The sequence below is a fragment of the Phyllopteryx taeniolatus genome, chromosome 19 (assembly GCF_024500385.1).
Source record: "Phyllopteryx taeniolatus isolate TA_2022b chromosome 19, UOR_Ptae_1.2, whole genome shotgun sequence".
In the NCBI taxonomy this organism is placed as follows: domain Eukaryota; kingdom Metazoa; phylum Chordata; class Actinopteri; order Syngnathiformes; family Syngnathidae; genus Phyllopteryx; species Phyllopteryx taeniolatus.
In genome coordinates, this window is record NC_084520.1 from 18,203,375 (window position 1) to 18,221,258 (window position 17,884).

The window sequence follows — 17,884 nt, forward strand, 5'->3', positions numbered from 1 at the left end:
ACTGGGTGGTGCTGTGACTTCTCATGTTGGCTGTTGTTGTTTTAAGGAATGGAATTAAGCAATTTGAATTGTGACATCACGATTGCCATGGCAACAAGATGTTGACAAATGTTTTTCAACACCCACACTTCAGCTGGTGTAATGGTTCAACACCCAAACCTTTCCCGCTCCTCTGTTGATAGCGTTGCCATGACAAGAGCACCTAACTGTCCGAATGGTAACAATGATGCTACGCAGCCATATTGCGTCCGCTCACCCTCTTGACGTCCTTGCCGAAGGTCTCGCTGAAACTGGAGCCGAGGATCTCGAAGTGGACGTGAGCGTTGGCGCCGCCGTCCTTGAAGTCCATGGTGCCCGTCAGACCCGTGATGTTGCCCTGGAAACGCAGCACAAGTTCAACACTTACCGAAAAAGCATCTGGTAGTATCTGAGGTTAGCAACATCCTACGCTGATGAGAAAATAAATCCAATGCAGCTCTGCTTACCCTGCGCGAAGCCAACATTGGCTCATTTATCTGTATCCCCTCTCACACATCCCTCCTGGGATTCAAGTTGCATTGTGGATGCAGCATTTCTTCACCAAGTCACCAAAATATAATTCATCCCTTGGGGTGATTTTAATAATCGATTCATCTGTTGTTGATTAATGAGACTAAAAAAAGCATTTTTATATTTGCAAACATCTGCTTTGACTTTGGAAAACAATGGTCAACATTTTTCTGATGGGTGTTACGGATTAAAACAGTAACTGAATCAATTCATGTCAATTTGAAATAATGTCCTGTTTTTAATAAAGGGATGGAAATGTAAAAAAATTATTAATCAATTCTTCCATTCATTGAAAAAAATAATCAACATAATCGTTGCAGTTAATTTCACACTTGACGGGTGGCCAGGAACTATTTGTATACAAACATTCAAAAGCTAATTGTCAATTAATTTGTCTTCTTTAAAAAAAAAGCGGATGATGCACCTTGAGTGAACGCACAGCGAAAGAGATGCAACCATCAATAGTCATCAGTAGCTATGATTTAGCCGCGAATGCACGGCACGTCTGAGCGGGGCCCGGCAAAGGTTTTTTTTTTTCTTTTTTTCGTGGCGGCGGATGACATGACATTTCATGGCTGCCATTAGCTCATGTAGCAGCGCAGACAGCCGTGGGGAAAAAAACCTTACTGTCAGCTGCAAAGGTTGCAGCGGCTGTCAGCGGAGCGGAAAAAGGCGAGCAATAGTTTGGCTTACACGCAAAGTCGCTGATGCCTCCTGTCGGTCGTCAGACACGTTTATTTTCTTCATACTCTTAAAAGTCAAAACGTTTATCATGGAGCTGCCACCGACACACAACAATAAAAACGCAACATTGACATTTAGTTAACCGGTAAGAAACACCATATTCGATCGACTGGTTGAATTTAGCCTGATTCACAAACCAAGCATGAAGTCCAAGGAATTTATTATTATTATTTTTTTTAAACTGTTGTCATTATGGGGGTTTTGTGTGTAGAAATGTGCAATTATTCCATTTTCAAATAAGACAAAACTAAATTTGAAAAAAGCAAAGCGTTGCAAATACTTTCCAGATGCACTACAGATGGCTAACAACTCAGCTAACAAGCAACAACCAGAAGCGCAAGGATACCTTCTGGATGGTCTCCAGCATGGACCAGCCTCCATTCCAGGGTTTGGTAGACTTTCTGATGCAGTTGAGACTGGCCATGCTGTGCCACTTCCTGTCCTCCAGCTTCCTGTAGAAGGCGTTGGCTAACATCAGCACGCTGTCGTACAGGTACAGGTTGGATACCTGCGGGGGGCGGGGAGGGAGCGGGAAGTCAAGACACTGGAGATGCCTTCCGGGTCTACCTGAAGTAGTCTGAAGGCAGCGCGATGGCAGTTTAGCTCGGAATCGCTCATTTTAGATCGACGAGCCAACTTTAGACTGACTAGCTAGCTATAGACGACTAATCAACATTAGAGCGACTAGCTAACTTTAAATCAACTAGCCAACTTGAGACTAACCGGCCAACTTTTGATAGACTAGGCCAGTTTAGACTGACGAGCCAATTTTAGATGGACTAGCAAACTTTAGACAGACTAACCAACTTTAGAGTCACTAGCCAAATTTCAACTTACTGGCGAACTTTAGAGTGACTTGCCAACTGTATACCGACTTATTTACTTTAGACTGACGAAATTCACATCAACAAGCCAACATCGGTCCGACGAGCCAACTTTAAACTGATTAGCGAACCTTAGTCTAACTTGCCAATTTGAAACTGACAAGCCCATTGAGACCGACGAACCAACTTTAGACCACCTAGCCGCTTTAGAGTGACGTGCTAACTTTAAACCGACAAAGTTTAGACTGTCACGCTAACCTCAGACTGACTAGCCAACGCTTGAGCAACGAGCCACCTTTAGACTAACTTTAAAGCAGCTTGCTAACTTTATACCAATTAGCCAACTTTACACTGACTAGCCATCTTCAGACTGGTAGCCAACTTTAGGGCGCAGCCGTCACCTCCAGGTTGCGCAGGTATCCTTCCTGAGGGTCGCACAGCAGCGACGAGATGCGATGGTTGTTCCTCATACATCGAGCGCCGCTGTCCTTCCACAGCGGGAAAATCTGCCGGACGACCGTCATGCGCCCCAGTGCGCTGTGGGTAAGCTCCAGGATCTCTGTGTCGCTGATTTCCTGCGTCGGCGAGGAGACGCACAACGTTTGTTAAGAAACCACCACGTTGATTATCTGCTTTACATATGGCATTGGTAACTCGTGACACGAGTAAGTCAGAAGTGCGGAAGGTGGAGTCAGTTCACGTTTTCATGGCCCAATACTTTTGTCCACACGACGCTGTCATTTTTATCGTTTTCTTCCATACCTCACCTGCATCGCAAAGTGCTCGATAAAAGACTTCCTCGTACAGAAAAATCCATACGTTCAGTCACTGTGTAATGTCTGAGTTATTAAATGCAAATGCTCGGGGAGACATTATTTGCTCTGTGAGGCATCAAATAATGAAGAAGGGCGAGATGTGACATGAAGGCCAGCTTTAGTTACCAATGGATAGTTAGCTGCAGGCTAACACGTAGTATGACGCCACACACACACACACACACAAACACGGCACGTGCTGATGACTTGATGGAGCTTATTTCTAGCAGCATGAAAAACAAGCTAATTAGCGCATTAGCATCCATTTGGCTGCAGCAAATGGACGCTAATGTTTTTGGCTCATCATCCGCCTCTTTGCGAAAAGAAAAGTCCGGCATCATTGGGCTGAGTGCACTCGACCGCGACGTGTTGATGGTTTGATGTGATGCTGCCATTAACATGCAACAAAATGGCTGAAACGGTTTTTTTGGGGGGGGCTGGAAAAGTTTCACAGGCAGATGACAACATTCTGAAAATGGCTCCTATACAAACACTGTCATACAATACAGTGTGCATGCCAGGACACTGGTTGGCGATGTTGCTCTGTACTGTAACTCAACACCAGGCAGCACCGGACTCATCCCAAAAAGTCTAACCTCGTTTTTTGTGATGAAACCATTCCAGAAAGTTTGTCTTACACAGAATCTTTTTTTTTTATTTTTTTTTAAGTAGTCACACTGAAACAATTCTGTGCTTGACAAGTGAGTGCGACTGTTGAATAAGCCACCGAGTGGCCCAAGAAGGCGTGTGAAACTGTGTTATTATGTTGCATGCTTTTATTCTGAAGATCTGACTCTGGACAGGATGTGTTAGGCAGATGTTGCGCGAGTGTTGCCGAGCAGACCGGGAGGGTTCTTGCTTCGAGTTGTTAATAAAAAGCTTGCATTGTGGAATCTGGCTTGCCATCTGTTGAACCCTTTGTATCCAACTCGCAAAATGCTTCGGATGAATGGCATCGAGTCCCGGAAATGAATGGCCCAGTCCCAAAGTTTTTGTTTTTGGAAGAAAACTGAGCAGATGTACGAAAACTGGGACAGAATTTAGAAGAGAAAAATAGTTGAAACCCGAATCATCCAAAAAGTAGTGCGTACGAAAACAGAGGTTCCAATCAACATGGTTGTAAATGATGCTTGTAAGTAAGATCGTGGGGACTTCGAAGCAATATTTTCTGAGAAGCAAAACATTCTCCATCTGGCGAACGCGTTGTGTCTTGTGCCAGCTCCTGGTGTTAAAAAATTCTCAGTCTGGGAAAACTCATCCAAGCAAGGTCTATTTTTCAGTTACTTTTTCCAACTCTGCTCTTTGTGCTCCTAATTGTTTGTCCAAGGGGCGTCCGCAAAAGAACCCTCCCGCCCGCACCTGAGTGGCCCCCTGGTGCCTCCTCCCGCTGTGGTTGAAAGGCGAGCTGGTGGACGCGGGCGCCGAGTAACCTCCTTTTGTCTGCTAATCATCTCATTTGCGCTGGCGTCTTCCAAATTCACACAAACGTCACTCCGAGGTGGGCGCCTGCGGTCACATGACTTGACTCCGGTCAGACTTAAAGCATAACTTTATTTAGCAGACTGATCGCTGGTCAAACATGAACTAAGCTTCATTTCGGTTATGCGCTTAATTTAGAAGACAACGTAGTAGAACCCTAACCCTAAACCCTTGATTGGGGAAGTTATTTTATATACGTTGCTATGATATGCTGCTTTTTAAAGTTATTGTAGTTGTTTGTTGGTGTCCTTAGCATATGATCGTGCGATATCAGATTAAAGGTTAGCGTGTGGTTGTTAGCAAACATAGCTTGTGGCTGTACAAGGTCTGATCGCAAGTTAATGTGTTGTATGTGACCGGGTCACAACTTAGCATGTTGTTGTCGGCATCCTCAGTAACTATTTAAATCATTGTTGCTACTTTTATTGTTGAAAAGTTGCTAATGTGTGAAAAAATGTTGGCACTTACCAAGATTGAATGACTTACAACTTGCTTAACCCAACTTATTGTGCTGTTCAACGGGGTTCCTCAAGGCTCTGTTCTAAGGCCTCATCCCCTTTGTCCTTGTCAAAATCAGGAATAAACGCAAGCGTTGCACGTTAGGTTGCGTTTAGAGTGCTCAGCATGTTGTTGTACGTCGTCAGCTTAATTTAGCGTGTCTCTTCAGCCTCCTCATTAAATCTTTAGTTTTTTTTCCTCAATATTTTTTTGCTACTTAAAAAAAAATGAAACTGCGAAGAAATGGAAAGCGTCTGAAGCATCTTGGTGATCTCGGGGGAGCGGTCACTCTTAATGTTCATTAACAAACGCTCAGTGTAATTAGTTAAAGCGACATTTTGAAGTCGTTGTAGAGAAAGTGAGATTAGGCCCCGCAGTATGTGGCAAAAAAAAAAAAAAAAAAAAAAACGCACACGCACACACGCTCATTAACGCAGTTAATTGGCTGCATTGGCACTTGGATCATCAAAGCAGAGTGGAGGAAAAAACTAAAATCACTGCGTGAATGTGCTGATGACGACATCGCGTACTCGGTGTACTTTGTGTACTCAGTTGACATCGGTGAAGTCGCAAAAGGTATTGATGAGTGTACCTCGTTGACAAACACCCAGTGACTGTCCTTAGAGGCCAGGTTGGTTTCCACTGCCTGCACAAGCAAAACACAGAGAGAACATTTGTTACACACACACATTTACATATTCAAGCCTCACAGTTAGCAAAAGTATTGAGACACAACTCTTGATCAATCAATTAATCAATCAGTCAGTGTTGCGGTGCGGATTTGTATTGTCGGTATGTTGCGTGTTTTTGGCGGTGTGTTGTTGCATTAGAGTATGTTGTGGTTTTGTTTTTGTGTTGTGTAATGCCTTGTGGTGTTGCATTGTAGTATGATGTGTATTTTGTTGTGGTGTTGTGTTCTAGTGTCGTCTTTATTATTTATCGTGTTGTGTTGTTGCTGCTGTGTCGTGTATCGTGTTTCCTGCTTTCACAGGCGAGTTATGCTTTAGTGCGCCCCATCCAAGTTTTTTTTTGTTTTTTTTGTTACATTACGGCTGCCTTTAATGGCGTTGAGAAGCAGCATACACGCACACACACAAACACACACACACACACACACACACAGCACAGCAGCGATAGGAGCGCGTGGATGACGGAGTTGTTTTTAGACGACAACTCCTTGGAGATCACGCGATACGTTTCGATCTCATTCGACACAACAACACTCTCGCAACTCAATTGATGCCACAACATCGGTCGGTACGAGTTCGCAAGACAAACGACGGATTGGTCGCTAGCCACTCGACCGATCGCACATACAGACGAACACGCGTTCCCACGCACTGTCCCGCCGACGGACAACTTGTCGGTCGTCTGTCAAATTCACGTGCGCAAATGTTTTGGGAATGCGGGAGGGGAAAAAATGAATCACGAGGCCAGAGTCGAACGCAGAACCTCGCAACGTGCTAACCACAAGGCCGCCGTGCAAAAGGCCCTGCGCGTCTTCGGACGCCTCATTTGCATACAGAGTGAGGGGAAGCCGCCAGGGTCGCCGTGGCGATGCATATACAGACAAGAGTGACACACCCGTGAGCGTACATGCAAATGACACACATTAAATGAAACACTTGCGTGTGTGTGTGTGTGTGTGTCCTTGTGCTGTTACACTCGAATCCCACAAGGCCTCATGGGAAAAATGTTCATGACAGACCACTTGACCAGATATCATTAAACACGTGTGCATGTGTGTGTCTGTGTGTGTGTGTGTGTGAGAGCGAGAGACTCTTGTAACCATGGAAAAGTAAGCAGTGTGGACCAGCCAATCACTGGTGGACTTCAAATAGACACGTACACACACACACGCACGCACACACACACACACACTTGAAACTGCTGAGTCATGACTTCATGTTCACACTGACCACACACACACACACACACACACACACACACACAGTGAAACAGACACACAAACACTCACGCAAACACACTTATATACGCACACATACACTCGCACACAGAGTGATTGATTAGGTGTCATTTTTGTGGTATTGTAGCCATAGGTCCCGCCCCCTCAAACGCGTCTCCCGGTCTGTTGCTAGGAGACTAGCAATGCAGCTTCCTGACCAATTGTATGCAAAACCATGTGTGTGTCCGTGTGTGTGTGTGTGCGTGTGTGTGTGTGTGTCTTGTCACCATCCTCGGCGTCTTCTTCTAGCCTGCTTGCACGAGTGTGTGTCTAACGCTGACAAATGTGTCAGTGTCTGTGGGTGCATGTCAGTGTGTGTCTCTGTTTGCGCGCCTACGTGTGTGTATGTTTGTGTGCGTGCGTGCGTGTGTATGGGTGATGTGTGCGTGAGTGTTTGTGTGTGCATGTGTCACTGTGTGAGTGTGTGTCTGTCAACGTGTGTATCTGTGTGTCAGTGTGGTTTTTCGTGTGTGTTATTTGTGTGCGTGTGCGTGTCTCTCCATAGTGTGCGATTGTGTACGAGGACGTCCGAAAGTTGTGTCTCCAAAAAGTGTTTGTTTTCTTCTTAAGTCGGTGCGAGATCAGCGTGCACACACACGCACGCGCGCACACACTTACTTTTCATCACAGGAAGGTAATTGTGTCATTTTTCAGCCCTGTTGGCGTGCGTGGCACAAGCGCATTAATCTTGCTAACGACTAACCGAGCGAGCGATGGCGATGCTGGCGTTGATCGCACTTCCTGCCCCGCGCCAGCCACTTCCTGTTTACTTCCTGATATTAAATTTCCCTCACAGATTGAATAAAATCTCTCTTAGTGTGTTGTATGTTAACGATGATGATGTCAGTGTCTCATCTGTTAGCATGTTTATAGCGCGTTGTGTGTGTGTGCTAGCATTTTGTTAGTGTGTTTGTCAGCATGTTTTAACATCTCGTTGGTTAGCATGTCATTTTAGCAACGCCTGGCAAGCTAACAACAAATGAGAGTAAGTGATGAGTGGTGCATTCAGGGCCTTCTAATTGTCCTCTATCCTGTGAGTAAATGGTGTTGCTTTCAGGGTCCTTTAATCGTTCTCTATCTGGCAAGACAGCGGTGATGGATGCAGGACCTGCTGATCATCCTTAATCTGGCAAATTAGCGGCGATGTCTTCAGAACCCTCTAATCGTCCTTTATTTTGTGAGTAAGTGGGTGCGTTAGTGTTGTTGCCTTCAGGGTCCTTTAATCGTCCTCTATCTGGCGAGTGAGCGGTGGCGCCTTCGGGGCCCTCTCAGCTAATTACACTGCCGCTTGTTGAGGTCGAGTCGGACTTCCCCCGACTTTGGAGTCGGCGTTTTACGTGCGGGCCGGAGATCGATGCCGTGTTTGTGCCCTAAACGCCTCTCTCCAATAAATCAGGGCCAGCGGCGCGCTCGCTCGCGTCCGCTCCGTTCACTCGGCAGCTTGACTGATGACGGACAAGCGGGACAAAAAAGAAAAAAGGAAAAAGGAAAAAAAAAAAAAAAAAGTTTCATCACGAAAAAACTTGAAGTTAGTTCGCTTCTGACCTACAAACCTCCACAACTTTACACGCTGTTTGTTAAAACGTGCGCGCGTGTGTGTGTGTGTGTGTGTGGGCGAGTGAATGAGTGCGAAGTAGTGTTAGCCAGCGAGCGGGGGTGAGTGAGGCTAAAAACAGTGCATTGTGGGAGATTGATGAGTGACTCTCCGCCCAACAACTCAACTTTGTGTGCGTGTGTGTGTGTGTGAACAAATGTGTTTGTGTATGGATGTAGAGTGTGTGTGTGTTTGAGAATGTTTGTGTGTGTCTGTCTGTATTTTTGTGTACCTGTGTGTGTGTGTGTGCGCACCGCACAGCGGCAAATAGAAAATGACCTCCATAAACATTTTGCTGCCTCCGTGTCCCATCAAGGAAATACAGCACGAGTACGTTCCGTGCCCACCCTCGCGTAAAATAACGCGAAAGAACATTTCCTCATTTGTGTGTGTGTGCGTTGGTTACTAATGCCGTTTGTGAGTACTTCCAAACAACACACTAACTAAATACAAACGTTAACAAAACGCTGACAATGCTCTAACCAAGAAAATGCTTGCGAATGTGCAAAAATGCTAATGCTAACAAGATATTGTGCGTGTCTGTGTGTGCGCAGCAGGTGTGCAAACACAAGGCAGTCATGTGACTAATCGTCATCATGTGCGGGGACGTTGTTATCTGCGCGCCGCTGTGAAAACATCTGCTTTTAATCCACTTTGAATCCGTTTTTTCACCTTCGCCAAAAAGCCGACATGACGACCCACGCGGACGCCGAGACCAAGATTGCGTGTCATTTGCTCGGGCGATGACACAATGCGCTCGACACGCACGTGCACCCACACTCACTGAAAGAGTGACATTAGCGTAGCTTAGCGTGCGTTTTTGCAGACCTGCTGTATGAATGTGTGCGCGGCGCGCGGGCTGAGCAGCAGGATGGCGCGGCGCAGCGTGTCGCGGTAGCGGTTCAGCTCCTCCGTCCGCATGGACGTGAACAGGTCGCTGAACACCTGACTGATGTTCTTGTCCACCCGCTGCAGAGAAACGTCCAGGCCTTCTCGACACGCCCGGTCCAGGAAGCCCTGAAGGCCTCGCATGTCTAAACGGGAGGGAAACAAAAAAAACAACAACAATACAACAAAATGTAAGATGACAAGCAAGACATCAAAGAGTAAAAGTATGAGTGAGTCAATTATGCATTAAGTCAATCACTCTTCTTGGTCAGAGGAAGCGTTGTGGGTTGCCACGGTGACACTATCACGCGCAGTTATTAATCACACCGATTTATTTTAAGGCACGCTAACGCCGCCGCCGCTCGTTAGCTCGGCCGCACGTCGCTAGCGAGGGCGACGTGCGGTCAAAGCTCGTGAACGGGATGCGAGATGGCCGCCGCCCCGCGAGGGCCTCGTATGCAAATCAGGCCGATAAAACATCAGACGTCATTCGCTAACGGCGCGTACGTGCACAGATCTGCGCTGTGCGCGTTTGACGCATCCATCTGTGAATCATCAATCAGTTTGTACTTGTTTTTTTTTTTGCTTCTCGGCGGACCGATTTCGAAGCTCCTCGAAGTTGATCAACTGCAAAGGCCTCCTTGGGTTGTTTATGTTCAGTGTCTGCTCATTCTCAGCCCAACTTTGGAATGAATCCAAAATGATTCACATGATTATGAGATGATGTCGGTTTCCGTGTTCAGCAAGCTTTCCGATGACAGCAACCGTTTGATACAATTCGTCCTGATTCACCAACGTACGCACGGCGGCCGCGCCGCACGAGTCCTGAATCTGACGGCGATTTTGCGTCCGCTCTCGACTTACGGGAACATTTCCGCGCGTGTGTTAGTGAATGAGGCCCAATGTCCACAACCGGAGGGAAAGAGCGCCCCCCGCTCTCAAAGTCGTTCTGCCGCCCCTGCTGGCGTCGCCTCTGAGACCAAGGTCGCCTCTCAGCCGACAGATGACCATTTTTTATACACCAGCTGTTGTCGTAATTGGCGACCGCTCGCGCGCAGTCGAAAGCGCCCATTTGTCGTCTTAATGGCGCACCTGTGCTCAGCGCGACGAACGTCAGCGGGAAAATAAACTTGCTTTGGGAAATTGAGATTCAAACCTCAAAGCTGCTGACTGCGAGGCAGACCTGCTGACCACCAGTTCGTTAGTCGCAGTGCTGAAATGCGAACTGCTGTGACCAATGCAGCTGCGAGAGGGCGCCGTCCGTCTGTTGTTTTTACTACACGCTGGCGGCAAACTTTTTTTTTTTTTTTCCTCCATATCACGCTTGAGATATTCAAATGCTCGCAGCCGTGTCGGCGCGTCAATGCCAAGAAAATGGCGAGCGAGCGAGCGCGGGTCGGTCGCGCCGTCTTTCAATGGCAGGCGAGAGGTCGCCGGCGATCTGGAGGTGCGGCTAACGAGCGTCGCACGCACGCACGTGCTGGCCCTTGCTTCACGAAGAAATATTCTTCATTTGTTGAGCGAGTGGCGGTGCGTTCAGGGCATTCTTATCACCCTCAATTTGGGCAGTGAAGGTGATGCATTCAGGACCCTTTTAATGTCCTCGGTCTGGCAAGTAAAGGGTGGTGCATTCAGGATCCTCTTATTGTCTGCTACCTGTCAAGTAAGTGGTGATGTGTTCAGGACCCTCGAGTCTTCCTCTGTCTGGCCACTATGTAATGGTGCGTTCATGGCCCTTTAATCGTCCACTATCTGGGGAGTGAGTAGTGGTGCGTTCAGGTCCCACTTATCTCGGTTGGGACATTTGCGGGTACTGCCCCAAATAGCCTGTTTATGTCGGTCCCCGTTCTCCGCTCAGCTTCTCCTCCGAGCGGGTGACGAGTCATCCGATCGGGCGCCCGGCACCCGTCGGTCAAGCTGCCCGCTGAGACTGAGAGGCGACGAACGGAACGAGGACCCCCGGGATGGTGTTGACGGCCCACCCGAACCCTTGAGGACTAGATGAGCAACACCAGTTACTTTTGTTTCCCAAAAATATAAAAACAGCTATTGTATTCTCTATCCACAGCGGCCAGATTGTAAAACTCTTTACGACATCCAGTCAAACGATCCTCCTCAGCCATTGGTTCCGCTTGATGAATTGGCATTTTAATCAGAGGAACTGGGGGGGGGGGGGGACACACACGACAAAACAAAAAAGGGAAACTCTGATGACCTTAGCGATTCGGCCGTGGTCCACACAGCATCAAAACCTCTCTCGCACGCCTCCGTCAATAAGCGCTAATGTACACTTTAATTGGCTCCTGGGCTTCAATTAAGGCCAGCACGCCGCTAATTGACTTCCTGTCTCCTCCGCAGTCTTCACCTTGAGCGCCACGAGACGCCAAAGGCGAGCGAGAGCGAGAGCCCGGCCCGGAGAGGCCGACGCCACTTTCGTCTCCATCCATCTCCGCTCATCCTGATCAACGGGCGCAGCCGTCGCAGCGCGTTAGCGTGACGCTACGTCACGCTAATGCGCTGAATACATTTATAAAGACGTACTGCGGCGCCTTCTCCATCTAGGGAGCCTCGCTTTTATTTCAAGGAAGGCACGACAGGCGCGCTTATATGTGAAAGTGTCGGCAAAGACGCACACAAAAAGTTCTTAGTTCTTCTGTGACAAACAAACACAATGCTAACAGATTTGGAAAAAAAATGAAAAAACGTGCACGTCACAAGGAAGTCATAAGTGTGACGTTTCAAGCAAGTGACTGCGCACAAAAAGTCGAGTGAGTCAAGCAAGTCAAGTGGCAAACGCAGGACGTCCGTGCCATCTTGGGCTTGGCAAAATGCTTCTTTTCAGCAGCGAAGTTGCCAACGGTTGCTGGCTGAATGCCGACAAGGACATGAGGGCAAAATATGAGAATGCTGACTCGGGATGGGCTCAGTCGCCTTGCGGTCGCGTCTCCCCGAGTTCATTTTGTTACGCTGGCACGGCGTGGCACGCGCTGGCACACGCCGGCACACGGTGGCGCTCTGTCTCGACTCAATCAGATCTCCAACAGCCCCGGAAGGGAACTTGTACACTCGGTTAATGTTACTTCTGGAGAACTTTTCCGACCGTGTCGTCAGCGTGACGCATTGTTACTCACGCATTGTTCCGTCCGAAACGATGTGTTTCGATTGCCAAGGTTGGTCGAGATGGCAAATATGGTTTAGTTCGTCTAGTTTGTACGATTTGTCTAGTTCGTGTAGGTTTCGTATTGTTTGTATCGTTAGCCATCATCTTTGCGTGAGTGGCGGTCAGCGGTCAGAAGGGCCGCCCTACGGGCGCGATCGTTCGAGACAAAATGGATGGCTCCCGTGCGGCGTATTGATCTCCAATCGTAGGATCATCTTGTCAATAAGGACTGAAACGAGTCTCATTGTCACGAAGAGCTGAATGTGCGCGCCGCCGCCATTTTTGGATGAGCACGGCACGGAAAAAGAACAATAAGAGGAGGCGCGCGTTTATGTGGCTCAAAAAAGTCACCCAAATATTTGGAGCAGTTGATCAGAACGATTGGCGGCAAGGTGGCGCTGTGACGCAACAACAACAACAACCACAACGGGAACTTGCACACAGTTAGTCGCGACTTCGAGTTAGTCGAGACCATGTCCACATGACACGCTCACAACTGACTGTCGTACTCCCGAGTAACTCCACTGACACATTGCTACTCCCTCCCGACCTTGTCCGCATCACCTAGAGTAACTCCCGACCGACTCTACCGATTCTCCAAGCTGACATTGTTGCTCACAACTAACTCTACTGACCGCGTCACATCACTACTCACGAGTAACCCTGCCGACCGTGACCGCGTGACAGATTTTTACTCCCGGCTAACGCTAGCGACCTTGTCAACGTGACATCGTTCCTCCCAACTAACGACACTGACCGTGTCGCATTATTATTGCGATAAACTCTTCCAACATGTCAATGTGACACAGTGACGTTGTCTTTTAAAAGACTTCCCGGAAAACACGAATGCAAAAAAAAAAAAAAAAAAACACAACAAACAAAATCAATAACATGCACAGCCGCTAGCGTTTGTGCTCGCGGTGGACAGCGAGTGACCCCGCCCCGCCAACTTCACCCCCACCAGCCCTCCACAGACCCCCGAGGCCGCATCAGTGTTTCCATGGCGTCCCCGGGGCCGATGCCGGGTTGTGACTGACAGCTGGTGAAAGGCCTTTTTCCCAGAGTGCATTGCAGCGTGTCCATGTGTGAGATTTCCTCTCTGAACTGCAGTGTCACGCTCAGCCAAGCCTTGCGCTGTGTGTGCGTGCGTGCGCTTCAGTTGTTCCGGCGGACCGGGATGCCGACAAGCTAGCCAGCTAGCGGCGTCGCTACGTCCTCAATCGCCGCGCAATCATCCGAGCGCTCCATTGTCGACGGAACATCGATGCCCCGCCGAGATCCGCGAGGTCCGATGCGATTCCATTAAGATTTGGGTTTTTTCCTCAAACAAAGACTTTGTGCTGCAAATGGGAAAACTGAACAACGGGAATCAGTCACGGGGGGGCGCTGTTGAGTTCTCCCGCCGAAGCCACTGCAACGATGCTACTGACCGCGTTAATGCGGGACACGACTGCCGAGGTTTACGGACCATTCCAACAATATTCAATTTGAACTTTACCGATTGTGTAAATGTGACACGCCGTTCCTCCCGACGAACTCCACCGAGCGCGTCAACACGATCCGAGCGCGGCGTTCGCGTCACGTACCGTACTCGACGTCGTAGAAGACGATGAACTTCTGCCAGCGCAGCTCCTCCACCAGCGTCAACATGACGTCGTCGAGGCGGACGGGCGGCCTGGCCGCCAGCGTGTAGCCACGCCCTGCGGGTCTCGGGTCGAGCTGGCAGGCGGTCCTGGGCGCGCCGCCGCCGTTCCTCTGGACGTACAGGTGCGGGATGTGCATGGCGTCCGTCAGCGACTGCAGCGCGCCCGCCGAGGCGCAGCCTGTCGACGTGACCAGCGCCAGGATGCCCTGGTTCATCAGCTCGCAGGCTGGACGGGAACACGGAGACAGCGAGGTCACGCGGAGTTCATTTCGGAGCATTGGGACAGATTTAAATATTGTGTCCTGTGACAATATAAGAACCGAGCCGGCCTGACCAAAGTGACCAGAAAAAGTTGATGCGAGATGGCGAACGATCGCGGGGATCTCGGACGCGTTCGAAGCTAATCCGTCAAATGTCGGAATCCGAGTCGCCGGCGGGCGCGCGCAAAGAGCCCGAGCGGTGCTCGAGCACCTTCCCTTGTGGCCCGCGCGACGAAGGGCCCCTTTCGGTTTCTTCGGTCATCAATATTTGAAAAAAATACTAATTAACCTCCGCGTCGTCACTTCCACAAAAAGTCTTTTATTTATTTAGAAACCCCGCCGCCAATTTCGGACCCCGTCCGGCCCCGAAGGTGCCCTCCCCCCGGCAGTGCCGCACGACACGCAGTCAACAGGGCCGCGCTTGCGAGCGGCTCTTGAACTTTGACCGCCCCGCGTGGCGCCGACCAATCGCGTGCCTCCTTGACTACGAATAATTGTTATCGGCCCTGAAAAAAAAAAAAGGAAAAAACATCTCGGTCTGTCTCTACTTTCAACTGAATGTTCAGCTCAATCTATTTATCAAATTCCCACAAAGTTTCCCAATACAATTCCCAAGTTGAAAGGTACTTCACGTGTTTGCCGCCTTCCTGACTGCTTCGAAGCGTCCACATTTTTTCTGGGAGCGTCAAAAATTGTTTGAAAAGAAGCTGAAAAATCAAAGCGGAGGCCATCTCAAATCTTGACTGCCGATTGGCTCTTTGGTGCAATAAGTCCCTCCCTCCATCGGTCTGCTGCCGATGTCACGGTTCGAACGGCGTCCGGGAACAGACGCGCGCGCGCACACACACACACACACACACACACACACGGTGACAACACATGAACGGAGTGCACAGTAAACATGACGCGACTCCCGCAGGTGTGAAAGAAGAAAAAGAAGAAGAAGAAGAAAGCGCCGCCGATGGATCGCCCATTAAACCCAACGCGGTGACACTAGGAGGGTGTGTTTGTTTTGCTTACCTGCAGGTATTGCAATGACGGACGGGTCAGCAAACGCAGGAAGGGGGGGGGGGGAAGAGAGAGAAAAGAAAAAGAAGCCATTAGAGCTTTTTTTTTTAAAGTTGCTGGCAGCATGTGGACGATGACAACAACAACAACAACAACAACAAGCGTGAGGAAACAAAACACAGCTGGACACGCGTCGTCACAAAGCAAACAGCACAACAACAACAAAATGCTTCCTCCTCCACTAAATGTTCTGGTAGCGTTGTGTAAACAAAATGTTCTGGTAGCGTTGTGTAAACAAAATGTTCTGGTAGCGTTGTGTAAACAAATCACAATGTGTGTTCTTTGACACACAAACAATCCATCAGTGTTCTCCTTCTAGCGCGTGTGTGCGCACGCTAGCCAAAAGGCCGATCAGTTACGAGCGAGGTCAATCGCAAGTCTGTATTTGAGACTCACAGCTGTCAATCATCACTGCCGGACAACTAACACACACGCACGCACACACAAACACACACACACCCGACTGCTAAGGTTGAATGCAGTCTCAAAAACACAAATAGACACAAACAAACACGCACGTGACCGTGTAGGTCAGATATTGTCTCACACACACACACACACGCAGAAACACACACAGACGCAAAATAGTCTCCACACACACACACACACACACACACACAAGCACACATGAACGCATGCGTACACACACAACCGCCAAGATCAAATAGTCTCACACAGACACATACACAAACACACACCACTAAGGTCAAATACAGTCTCCGACACGCACGCGCACACATTCACACACGCGTCAATCTCATCATTGGCTTAGCCGGCACGGAATCACGGGCGGGTCAGAGTTCATGCAGGCACACGTGACACGCGTGCGAAATCCTGTCAAAATATTGGGAACAGCTGGACTGAAAACATTTGGAGATCTCTGGGACAGTCATGAAAAGTCTCCTGGATTATATTTGGTTGCGCGTGACGCGACACACGTGTTCCACCGCACGCGTGACGTACGGCCGCACGTCAGCGCCCCGACGTCAACGGCTACGGAAGCTTCACCCCGACGTTCACCGCCGTCGCCGTCCGCATCGGCCCAACATCAGCCGCCGTCGCCCCCCGACGTCCGACATCCTCCGCCTACGGCGCGGCCACGCCTTCCCTTCGACTCTCCGGCTGGCATTTCGGGATTCCGATTCTGCCGAGAGGACTCGCCTGAGACACGTGTGCGCCTGCGCGTGCGCGTGTGTAAAGGGCAGTGTGTTGTATTTAAGCTGGCGTGACTGACGTGTGTAAAATCATATTTCTGCTCTGATATGTCGAAGAGGACGTCACACTGCAGCGGTTGGACTGTCGGCATGTAAAAGCCGCTCGTTGACTCCAAAATGCTTTTTTTTTTTTTTTTTTTTTAATGATTATTATTACAATTAGGCCAGAGCGCAAAGGTGAAGGCCTTTTGCAAACTTTTCTTCAAACCCGTTTTTATTCTTTGGTACAATTGTCCCAAAAAAATGTAAATCAAATTTAAAAACGGTATTGGCATGACCACATTACTTGCAACCTTTTATGTTTTTATGTTTTTATTGTGTCGCACGTCTGCCTCACAGCTGTGAGGTTGCGGGTTCAAATCCGGCCTCACGTGCCTGCGTGGCTTTCCTCCCACATCCCCGAAACATGCGTTCTCGGTGGATTGAAGACTCGAAATTGCCCGTACGTGCGAATGCTGCCCTGGGATTGGCTGGCGACCGATTCAGGGCGTACCGAACATAGCTGGGATTGGCGCCGGCTACTGAAACCTCCCCGGATTCTCCGGTCACATCTTCAGACAGACCGAGTTTTGAATGAGCTGTGTTTGGGAACAGAATGACGGGACTGCAGGAGACCATCTCCTGCATTCGTTCCCACACGGGGAACTTGAGGTCGCCCACGTGTTTGACTTCATCCAGCAGAGCTCCTCGGAGCGGCTCGGGCTTGTCGGGCAGCTGTCGGATTGCCGGAAGTTCTTCCCATCCCGTCCGAGAGAGCGGCCGCGTCTCTGTCGAGAGCCTCGATCTTCTCCTCCGTGCTCCGACTCTTCTCCCGCTCTTCCTCCTCACAGCGGACAATCCGGCCTCCTCCTCGAGCTGCGGATGTCCTCGGAAAAGGTCAAAAGGTCAAGTCCGTCCATCGAACGGACCCAACACGATCGATCTCCTTCCTCCTGCAGACAGACGCAGCGACTGCACGGCAGCTTGACAGGATCTCCGAAGACGTCCAAACGGGTCGGACATTTTCGTCGGATCCTCGCCTCCAATTTTAAGAAGCGCTTCAAAACATCTTACTTTGGATTTGTTATTTCTCGTATAACGGTTGTGCTCTTGTATTCTAACCATCACATTGTTAGTCCTCCCTCCCAAAAGTGCTGCAGCATGAACATCAAATTGGCTTACCGCCTCAGTCGGCAAGCTT

At 49.2% G+C, this 17,884-nt stretch overlaps 1 protein-coding gene across 8 annotated transcripts in view; it reads right to left on the reverse strand.

Annotated features, from left to right (window-relative positions):
- Positions 1-17,884, reverse strand: part of LOC133468936 (glutamate receptor ionotropic, delta-1-like) — an 82,207-nt gene that overhangs the window by 29,231 nt on the left and 35,092 nt on the right. For all 8 annotated transcript variants that reach the window (XR_009785588.1, XM_061755349.1, XM_061755348.1 and 5 more), the window contains 6 exons: positions 14,104-14,388; positions 9,298-9,503; positions 5,502-5,555; positions 2,519-2,692; positions 1,640-1,801; positions 257-376 (listed from right to left, as the gene is read on the reverse strand). Coding sequence is in view for 7 of the 8 variants with exons in the window: in XM_061755349.1 (XP_061611333.1) it covers positions 257-376; positions 1,640-1,801; positions 2,519-2,692; positions 5,502-5,555; positions 9,298-9,503; positions 14,104-14,388 (1,001 nt within the window). In the remaining variant the exon portion in view is untranslated. The remainder of the gene's footprint in view (positions 1-256; positions 377-1,639; positions 1,802-2,518; positions 2,693-5,501; positions 5,556-9,297; positions 9,504-14,103; positions 14,389-17,884) is intronic.